This window comes from Propithecus coquereli, unplaced genomic scaffold, assembly GCF_000956105.1.
Source record: "Propithecus coquereli isolate 6110/MARCELLA unplaced genomic scaffold, Pcoq_1.0 Scaffold114, whole genome shotgun sequence".
Taxonomy (NCBI): domain Eukaryota; kingdom Metazoa; phylum Chordata; class Mammalia; order Primates; family Indriidae; genus Propithecus; species Propithecus coquereli.
In genome coordinates, this window is record NW_012135414.1 from 3,109,053 (window position 1) to 3,119,801 (window position 10,749).

The 10,749-nt window shown below is 49.8% G+C and overlaps 1 protein-coding gene across 1 annotated transcript; it reads left to right on the forward strand.

Moving 5' to 3' along the window:
• The first annotated feature begins 810 nt into the window (after positions 1-810).
• Positions 811-7,136, forward strand: FAM205A (family with sequence similarity 205, member A). The gene is made up of 4 exons (XM_012655944.1): positions 811-1,049; positions 1,670-1,715; positions 2,264-2,324; positions 3,305-7,136. Exons 1-4 carry the CDS (start codon positions 906-908, stop codon positions 7,134-7,136), a joined length of 4,083 nt encoding a protein of 1,360 aa, XP_012511398.1. The 5' UTR covers positions 811-905.
• Positions 7,137-10,749: the final 3,613 nt, after the last annotated feature.

Below are 10,749 nucleotides of genomic sequence, written 5' to 3' on the forward strand. Positions count from 1 at the left end.
ATTTATTTATGCTTCCTTTGCTAAATTAATTCTGAAAGATACATGAGGGAAAAAAATAGGAGGAGAGAGACAAGGGTGGGAAAGTGACAACTATATACCTTCTGTCTTTTGGATTTTGTGCCATATGTATCTATGCTTACTTTTAAAAAATCACTTAATCTTAGTGATTGAAATAAAATAAACACAAAGGCCCTCCCTCTATCAAGAGCTCATCCCTGTTCCTCCAGTCTTTCCCCACAACTGCTCTCCAATCCACCCATCTGCACCTCTGCTAGAGATACACTGCATTTCATACTGCCAAATGAACTCCATGGCCCATTCCTTAGTTTCTGCATTTGTCGGTAAGTCTTTCTCTGTCCTGGAACAGTTCTAGTCCCCACAGCCTGCAGTTTAAACTGCACTTCAACTATCCACGAGCCGTCCTTAAACTCCTGTTTGCTTCTCAGGTGTACTTCCAGAACAAGTGGGGGAGTTGGTGGAGGTTCCCCTGTCCCAACCAGCCTTTCTCATAAGGTGCCCTGTGTGCCAAACCACTCAGTTTTCTGAGGGTGGGTGACCACACAGTTGTGAAGGAGACAGCTGAGCCATCATGCTGGTGGAGGAGGTGGAGGGTGACGAGAAAGTGGGAAATAGACACTGCTTATGAGTCTGGAACATTTAGTCGCAGGCTCTGCGACCTTTACAGATAACCAGACACCCTCATCTACAGACTGATCTCCACATAAGCCTCCATACTGCACATGCCTTATGAAACAGGAGGGCTTTGTGATGCAGTCTGGTGGCCTGGTTCCATCCTCTGTGAGGCAGACGTGACAAGGCCTAGCATTGGGAGTCATTAGGCACCAGGACCCGGAACGCCTAGATATAGAGATGGCCGGTCTCCTCATGCGAATGAGGTTTCCACCATGTTGAGCCCTACTTTTTTGCTGTGGGATGTTGGATATCCCTTATATACCTATGGCTCCATCTTCATCATTATTCTAATTATCTGGCAAGTGAAAAGGAGCCACCATGAATTGAGGTTGGAACCTAAGAGGAGCTGCTGCCAGGTAGGGAAACACTATAACCACAACTGAATGAATTAAGCCTCAGATAAGAAACTTTTAAGTCCTCAGTGTCTCACCTTATAATCTCCATTTTTATAGCATACTTTCAGTTGCCTTTGTATAGTACTTTTCTTCTCAGAGACTGTAATTCCTTTCCAGGCCCTCCCTGCAACAAACTCTAATTGAAAAGCCAAGAACCTCTTTATTTGGCTTGGGCTGAGAACTAGATAATATGGGATCAACCTCACTGGATCTCAGAAGACCTCACAACATGGGGGATTTTTCTGGTTGGTGGACTTTGTAAGCACAAGTCCTTTGGTTGTTAGAACCACTCACCCTTTAATCTGTTCCACTTTTCCTCCTATGTCATCCTAAGCTCCCTGCAGAACTTGTTATGGAAATAGGAGCCTCCAATTTAATCAGAAATAAGCCAAGAAGGGAAATGTTGGGGTAAAAAAAGGTGGACTAGATAAAGGAAGTGTAGGAGAGTGTATAAAATGCAGATATATATATAGAGAGAGAGAGAGAAAGTGAGTGGAAAATGTATATGAGCTTTGTCTCATTTCAGACATGAAAAAGAAAATGGTGTCCCAGCTTCACATTCTGATGTTTTTGTCTTTAAGCGTCACCGAAAAGTCCGGCAAAGGGCTAGAGAGGCAGCATCAAGAGGTAAAGTCTCAATCTGTCCTCTGAGTACCTTCTACACGGGTGAGGTTCCCATGGATCCTGTCCCTCCATGACTCCGGTGCTAAGAGCCAGGTGCTCTGACCACTGAAGGTTCCAATTCCCCAGACTGACAACTTTCACAGAAGGCTTCTGTGGGTGGGAAATCAGAACTTGGGAATGTTCCAAAATTCTCTGCCTTACTGCCCTGGGAATGAAGAATTAAGAAAGTAGGGCCAATATCCTTAATTGTGTCATTTACTAGTTTTATGTCCCTGTGGAAGTCATTTCATCTCTCATCCTTATCCATAAAATGGGCATAATGCTGATGATCCTGCCTCACTCACATTGTGGTTGTGAAGATCAAATGAAATTTGGCATGGGACAGCATGTTGTGAATGGTGTTGTAAATGGCATGTACACGGACATGCCTTAGAGCATTGACTTTTTGGGATTTCAGTCTCCTCTTGACAAGAGTCAAAGGCCTTACTATTCAGCTATAGGATGCACACAAACTCCCCCATGCCAAATAACACTGTCTCCTGGTTCCTCAGCTAGGAGACTTTCCCAGGAAGAAGCTAAGAAGCCACGGAATCTGCTCTCTGTCATGAAAAGGTGATCTCTTACTCTTTGCAATCTCTCAACAACCAGCCTGGCCTGTGAGAGTTTCTTGGTTTGGCCTGGGGCAGATAGGAGAGGTAAAGTAGCTGGAGGGGAGACATACACAGTGGAGGCTGCTTCACTGGTTGAGAGGGTTGCCAGGGAAGAGTGGGATTCATATGTCTCAAGACCCAGTTCAGCTCTGTCCTAGGGTAATGGTACTAGAATTTTACTAGTGCATAATTCATAAAAGACATTAATGGGTTGCATTCAGACATGAGCTGAGTTATGCAGTCAAGATAATGGATTTTGGATAAAGAAATCATCATTGTCATATTCTTACACCTCCACCCTTTCAAGGGAGGACTCCTGAATCTGGCTGGACCCTACAGACATTACCTCTTTCAGTTCTACCTTCAGGGAGACCAGTTCCTGGGGCAGCCCTTAGGAGCCTATGACCTTATCCTCTTCTTAAGATCTCTTGATAAAAGGATTAGGTCCAAAGAGTTGTTGAGTATAGCAGCAGGGATACCATATAGGCCCCAGAATGCAGAGATCTCACAAGGACCTCATTTTCCACAGTTTGGATGTACTGAACACAAGGCTTTGTGTTCCTCAGCCTCAAATGAGACTGATCCAGGTTTTACCTGGTAGTTTTCCTGGTGATGCCCTATCTGCCTGGTTTCTTTCTCCTAGTTCAGCTTCTCAAGGTCAACAGAGAACTGACCCCAGGTCCTAGTCCTCTCTGAGGACCATGTCCTCCCATGGGTTGTCTGAGACCTTGCCCAACAAGCCCCAGACACTCAGCCCAGCCTACCACCACATCTTTCCAAATGACATTTTCTTAGGAAGAAAAGCAGAGGGTGTAGACATCAAGGGGATGTAGGCACCAGGACTTGCAGGACTAGGGAAGAGCAGTGCCAACTGCAAGCCACACTCTTCAGAGAAGGAAGATGTCACTGCAACATTAACGGTTCCAATGTTTCCCTTCCCAGCCAGGGCTGGCTTCCTGAGGAGGGAAGTGTGCGGCGAATCCTGTGTGCAGATTCCACCTGCCAAACCTGCAATGCTGTGACTCTGGAAGTTCAGCAATTGCTGGCGGGTGAGAACAACCAGAACTCCCCACCTTTATCAGAGCCATCGAAGGGCTCTTCTTGCCTAGAAGTGTTGTCTGTGTCTAGTGTGTCTTTGAAGCAGAGTCTGGAGCATTCTTCCTGGCAACCCAGAGAGCTTTCACTGGCATCTGTAACCCCAATACTGTCACAATTAATGGATCAGAAATCTTTAACCCAATCAGCTGCCCAGTCAACCAGTGCAGTCAGAGTCCAAGATTGCTGGGCTGACGACCTCCAGCTAGGGCAGGAATTTCAAGTGTCAGATGAGCTTAGGGGCCCAGAGACTATGGCTTCCTCAAGGCTCCAGGAGCTTGGGGTCTCAGTGAATCAGCAGGAGATGATGCAGAACAACACCAACTTTGTCCAGGGGAACGAATGCCAGTATCACTTTAGCTCGCAACTCTCTTTGCTGTCCCTGAACCCAGAGATCACTAATATGACACATCCTATGGCCTTGAATATGGTCCTCCCTGCCCGCCTGCCATTCCTCAGTCCTAAAGTCCTGAGGCTTCTTGAGGTACATGTAAAAAAGTGGATGCATTTCCAGAGATGGGGGCTCCCCAGACGCGTAGAAGAGTCCATGAGGCAGCTTATGCCAAGCCCACCATTGTATTACCAGCCTGAAGATGACCAACCAGTTCCTGTCATCCTGAATAATACTTCTCAGGTCTCTGTTCATAGATTTGAGGCCATTTCCCATGAGACCTGGTGTTCACGTATGGCCGGCCAGCCCATCCAGACCTTCTGGGTTTCTGAATGGCCCATGAGGAACCCAGAAGAAAGACAGTACTGTCAGCAAATCCCAAACCCTATGGCTCTAGCCTTGCCCTCTCCAGCCCTTAAAGTCCTAAGTGGCCTCTATGCACTGCCTGGGGGACAGGCAAATGTCTCAGGGAGCCATCTGCAGGAGAAATACAGCCAGCTATTCTGTGGCCTCCCTTCTCTGCACAGTGAGTCCCTGGTTGCCACTTTCTTGGGCTCCCAAGACCTCTCCAAGAAGGGGAACGTGTCCAAGCCCCCCTTGAAGCGCACTTTCCTCTTGAAGGACCTCCCCTTCCACCCCCTGCTAGCTAAAACTCCACCCCTGTCAGCCCCACACTCTTCCCCACCTTCCCCAAATTGGGGGTCTCCATCTGACCAGCAAGGAGCTCAGATCAATATCCCATTTTTGACTCCGGCTGAGTGTGAAGCCTTGGAGTGGCATCTGCTGCAGAGGCAGCTCCAGCTTCAGTGGGGCTTGCCAGCTGTCTTCCAGAGACCTCAGCATGCCCAGAGCTCCACGCAACATGAGCCCTGTGACAAAGCCCAGGCTCCTGAGACTATGAATACTTCCTGGCCAGGGAGGCCTGTCTCAGTCCTCACCAGGGAGCTACTCTTCTTCCCAGAGCATGCCCGCAGGCTGCTGGAATTCCACCTCCAGAAGCAGCTGATTCACCATCGCTGGGGCCTGCCCCAGAAGATCCAGCGGTCCATCCAGTTGCTCCTTTCCTCCACTGACCAGCAGACTTTGCCCTGGAGCAACACAGTGCTAGCCAATTTGAGCATCCCCCAGCCTACAGCCCTGGAGGCCACTGGGAATAGTGCTGTGTTCTCACCCACTGTGGCCCCAGTGTCCATTCCCATGCCACACTTGTTCGCCCAGGCAAAGGCAATATTGCAGAGCCACATTGACTCCAAATGTGGACAGATACACCAGGGCAAGGTCCCTGCCTGTGTACATAGCTCCTGGGACTACAGAATTCCTGGGGGCCTGACGGTGACTGCCTTTCCCTGCATTCCAGAAAGCCAGCCCCTGGATCTGCAGGCAACAAGTGACCCTGACCTGCATCATAAAGTTATGCCCTGGATGCCAAAGGCCCTTGATCAGCAGCAACAGGCCTTACCAGGGACTGTCACTGAACACCCCAAGCTGCCTCGAGCCCTGTCCGAGGAAGCCAAGGAGAAACTGGAGACAACTTTATGGCACAAGTATCTGGCCTTCCTGTCAGGGTTGCCTGCACTCTATTATGTGGCTCTTTCCAGAGCCATGGCCCCGGCTGTCACTAGCCAACCTGTCATCACAGAGATGGTACCTGAGCCTATCGAAGTCCCAACAGAGCCTCTGACTGAGATGATTTCGTTTGAAGAAGAGTGTTCAAGTCTTGGGCCATGCTTTCAAGACAACAATGGGACGTGTGCAGATGTTGCAGAAGAGTTCCAGCCGGCAGCGCAAGTGGAAGGAATGATGGAGACAGTGTCTCAAGAAAGCCAGGCACATCCTGCTAGCCCCTTCTCACTCAAGACACATGTCTTGGCCAAACTAAATTTCCACCTCAGAAAAAAGGTCCTAGAGACACAATTGGGAATTCCCATAAGGGTGAGGGAGTCCATGCAACAAACTGCCATGGTCCCAGGGGACACATTCACACAGGACTGTCTTGGGAGTGTGAACAATCAAGGAGAAACACTGCTCCAGGAACTGCCCATCCCACCAGACACTCCGTGTGCCCCAGAGCTAGACTGCGTCCACATTAAAGAACAGCTGGCCATCAAGTTGAAGACAGTGCGGCAGAACCATAAGCAACTTAGTTCCAAAGCAGTGCCCCAGGGTTCTGCCCACTGGGTCTCCAAGGACCCACAGCCCAGTGGGGACATGACAGAGGCCCAGGTGCTTTGTGTTCAGGTGGAGGCCAGTGTGAACAACACCAGCCTGGAGGAACTCTTGAGCCCTGAGCCCCAAAGCCCTCATAAGAGCAAGGACTCAGCCCAAGTCCCCATGTTGGCAGAAAAGATAGAAGACCCAGTGAAACTCAAAGCAGCTGGGGACCATGGAGAAGGCGATGCAGGGTTTAGTCTCTCTTCAGTCAGAGAAGAAAGACACCCTGTTGAAGACCAGAGGCCAGCAGAGATGCTTCTGAAGAAGACATCCCAAGGTTCCTGGAGGCAGAGCGATAGCTTTCATTTTGCTGAGCCCTGTCCACACAGCCCCCAGCATCACCCTCAGCCTAAGCTCCCAGACTTACGTCCAGGAGTCCCTGGGGGGAAAGCATCTGAGAATGCCCTGCAAGACAGTCAAACCAAGCTAAATGTCACCCTCGAACCAGCAATGATTCCTGAGAACGCCCAGGCTGTGGTGTCCCAGGCTTCCCAGGGCCAGCCTTTGCTGAGCCAACTAATTCAGGGGAAGCCTTTGGGGGACCAAACTTTGCAAGGTCAGGTTTTAAATGGGCAGGTGATGCTGGCCCATACTCACAAGAGGCCCAGCCTTCCAGAGTCTAGCTTGAGAAATAAAATTAAATCCTTTCTACACCGTATTAGCCCCAAGACGAAAGGCAAAGGGCATGAGGAATCCACGTTCTCTACAGCTGAGAAAGTGGCCAAAACCAGGAAAGAAAATGTTGAGAAGAGCCTGGCTCCAGCCAAAAGCCCTGTGGGGAGAACTAAGACAGAGAAGCCAACAGGGCACTCCAAGGCCCGATCTCCCCGCACTGAGAAGCCAGTGGGCCCGGCCTTCTTAGGTGGTCCACATTCCCCAGGCAATAATCTCCGGCTTCGCTCCAGACAACCTGGCTCTGCTTCAGTCCTGGGCCCCCCCCGCCACTGCCCTCGGCACTGTCCTCAAGGGGCTTGTGCCACCCAACGAGGGCCATCCACCTTAGCTCCCAACCCTCACCTCAGAAACACTGAGGTCTGCTCAAGGAGAATACCCAGGGCAATGAAAGAGAGCTTGTAGGCTCCCCAACCACTGCACCCCTTTAAGAAGACTATTGTCATTTCCATAAATGTGCAGGTGGGGCAGAGCACCACCTGAAATACACTCTATATGTCTAAGCGAAGAGTTGTCTGCCTGCTCCTTGTCTCTGCTGTACTGTGTTAAGAGAAGGCATGTGGGAGGCTAAAATGTCCTTCCTACCTAGGGAAGGAGCTTTATCTCACATTTCAGATGGGTCACAATTCCACATACTTCTCCCTGCCTCACCCTGCATAGTTGATAAAGGAACTTGAGCAGAGGAGGAAGGCCCTTGTCTAGAGTGCATTGAAGTTAATGGTCAGGCTTAGATTCTGAACATTCACCATCCACCCACCAAACTATTTTCCAGTGTCTTATATCTCCAGGGCCAAGGATAGTGTCTAGGGCATTGTAATACCTTAGTATTAGTTGAATGCCACGTCTGGATTGGGGAGACAAAGCATTGCATCAGTGTGTTGAGTGCTATGAGGTGTGGGGCTGTGTCACTGGTGGAAGCTGGTAAGGAGGATCCCAAAGGAGTCACAGTAAAAATCACCTTGAAAATCATCTTGCATTCAACAGTTAAATATTTGGGTACTCACTCTATGCGCAGGACTATGCCAAATACAACAATGAACAAGACACAGGCCTTGCCCCAGCAGAGCCCATGATCTCATGGAGTAGACAGTCTCATAAGTGCAAATTGCCTAGTGAACAAATACATTTGTATGTCAAACATTTATCTCAAACTATACAAAAATGAACTACTGATACCCTGCACCCCCTACCCAATCATACATACCAAACCTGCCCTAATCACAGTATTTCTCACACCAGTTAATGGCAACTCCATCTTTCCAGTTATTCAGGACAAAAACAATGTGTCACCCTTGGCCTTTCACCCCTAACAGTCCACATCCAATCTGTCAGTAAATCCTCTTATCTCTACCTTCAAAAATACATCCAGAATATGACCACTTCTCACCCTTTCTACTGCTGCCATCACTGCAGTAGCATCATAACCAGTCTCCCCCATTTCATCCTGAGACCACAGGCCCAAAAATCTACCCTCAACACAGAAGCCTGATGGGCTTCAGGGAGAGTCCTGGCTGCAGATGATGGATAGATAGATAGATATAAAAGCACAAAATTGGATAAGATCACCAAGGACTAAGTGTAAATGGAGAGATCTAAGGACTGGGCCCTGAGACACTTCTATGTTAAGAAACTGAAAAGTAAAGCAGGAACCCGTAAGCAGAGGAAACTGAGAAGCAATAGCCAGTGAGGCAGAAGGAAAACCAAAACAGTGTGCAAAACTAGAACAAGGGAGGAATGTCTTTCAAGGAGAGAGTGATCTACCGTGTGAGAAATTGTCAATGAACCAAGTAAGATAAGGAGCATTAGATTTAGCAACTTAGAGATTATTCATGACCTTGAGAAGAACAGCCTCAAGTGAGAGAGATGAAGGTGTGACTGGAGTGGATTCAAGAGAGAAATTAGCCATAGCAAGTGCAATAAACTCCTCAAGGAGCTTTATTCAAATAAAGGTGGAGAAATATGAAGCAATCACACCAAGAGGGTTTTTTTAAAAGATTGGAGACATAGCATGGTGGATGTTGATGGAAAAAGTCCAGTTGAAAGGGATCAATTAATGACGCAGAAGCACAAGGGGAGAACCAGAGCAACGATGATCAAAGGAGGTCTCATGACAGGTACATCCTCCCTGCCTTCTGGGAGCGGGGCAGACGGCCACAGAGCTAGGACACTGGAGGGAGGCCCAGAATTAAGGGAATTGACTCAGAGGGGTCACAGTAGCGTCAGATGGCAAGCTGGGGTTAGCCTGCACACATCCTAGTTTAGGGTGGAGCAGACCCTTCCCAGGATCCGCCCTGGCTCCCACCTGCCTGGGGCCAGCAAGGGCTCATGCTGCTGAGCAAAGTCCCATGACAAAGGGCTGGGGGCAGAGAGACAAGCTGCAGCCCATACCTGCAGGAATCTGAGTTCCCAGCAAAGCCAGGAGCTGAGAGAAGTTGGGGTCAGAGCCTATGATTCATGCAAGATGCTGATGGAGCATGAAGCTTTGCTCGTCCCATCTATAACCCAAGCCCAATCCTACCCTCTATGTCCTCCTAGGCTCAAGGGAGGGAAAATCAGAAGCAAAAGTCTCATGAAGGGCACAAACTCAAGCATTTCCTACTCCAGAATTGAGGGTAGATGCTGGGAAGATCTTAGTGCTCACTTGGGATCTTTGGGTTCACCTCTGGCACCCTGAGGTAACATGATGACATGCTGAACAGACCTGACCTTCTAGGGCTCTTCCCTTGTGCTCTCCAGAAGGGCATGTAGAATTGGCTGGAGGAATTTCAGGCAACTGACTGCCCGCAGTGGGAGGAGAGTGGCTTCTCCACGACACTGCTTCTCTTGTTAGGGCTGAGTCCCAGAGGACGAGGACGATGGCTGCTTTGCTTTTGCACCTGCTCACTGCAGCCCAGGCAGGGAGGGCAAAGAACACAGGATGAGCACAGGAATCAACATAATGGAGACGCTGCTTCCTGCACCAGCGGGGAGGCGGTTGTGCCTCTGCTGATTCACCAGCCGCCCTAGGCCGGATGCTCCACCTGTACTCTGGAGCCCATGGCCTAGGCCAGGCCTGTCATAGAAGGAAGGACAAGACTGATCCCTGCATCCACTGCAGGGAGAGGAAGGAAGGACAACCTTGAGCTCAGGTGGGGATATAAGAAGTAAGCGCAGTGCAGGCACATATGGTGCTACAGGGAACAAAGGACCAGATCCCTCACCACCGGCCCAGGCTTGCACAGGGCTGTCCGTTCCCATGCCCAGAGACGGGGGCCAGGACCCTGAGCACTGGGTCTGGATGGGGAAGAGCATGGGGAAGAAAGGGGGGGCCTGGGAAGGGGCCAAAGAAAGATCGTATTTCCAGAAGGAGAGGCAGGTGCTGCCAACTGCCCCTCTCTCCTGCCATGTCCCTCCCCTCCACTGTAACTTGTCTCAGTCATGGCCACGCAAGGAGCGTATCAGGGGATTTCCAGAGGTCATCACTCTCAAGGTCAGGCTGCTACGGAGGCCAGAGGGGCAGGCCCTGGGCAGGCTGCCTGACCCATGGGACCCAGACGGCGGGAAGGGAAGCCACTTCTTGCGGTAAATAGTCCTGGCAGGGGGATGTATGGAGGAGGGGGAGGGTACAGGGAGAGAGGCCAGAGCAGAATGTCACACACATACACACACACAGTCAAAGACACATGGACATGGACACCCAGACACACAGGTACACACAGAAAGAGACGCAAGTCAACCACACCACTCAGAAACTAATTCAGAGTGTGTAGAAACACAAGGAAGACATGGACTCGTGAATACTCCAAGTCAGACACGCTTGAGCAGACACAGGCACAAACACACATGCAGACACAAACAGAGCTTTGCACATGTAACACAGCCCATCTCACAGACCCACAGACACAGATGCAGTCCAAATTCATTCTTCAAAGCCCCTCTCCTCCATAAAGCCTCTAGGTCACTTCAGAGCAGGCCGATCTCTCCCTTTCTCCTCTGAAGCTTAGGTTGCAATTTCTGTCCCATTGCTAGTCCTCTAGTT

Coding starts and splice junctions, on each gene's coding strand:
- FAM205A (XM_012655944.1), top strand. CDS start 906: ATGTTGAGCCCTACTTTTTTGCTGTGGGATGTTGGATATCCCTTATAT. Junction 1,716..2,263: donor TAGAGAGGCAGCATCAAGAG/GTAAAGTCTCAA, acceptor CTGGTTCCTCAG/CTAGGAGACTTTCCCAGGAA. Junction 2,325..3,304: donor CTGCTCTCTGTCATGAAAAG/GTGATCTCTTAC, acceptor TTCCCTTCCCAG/CCAGGGCTGGCTTCCTGAGG.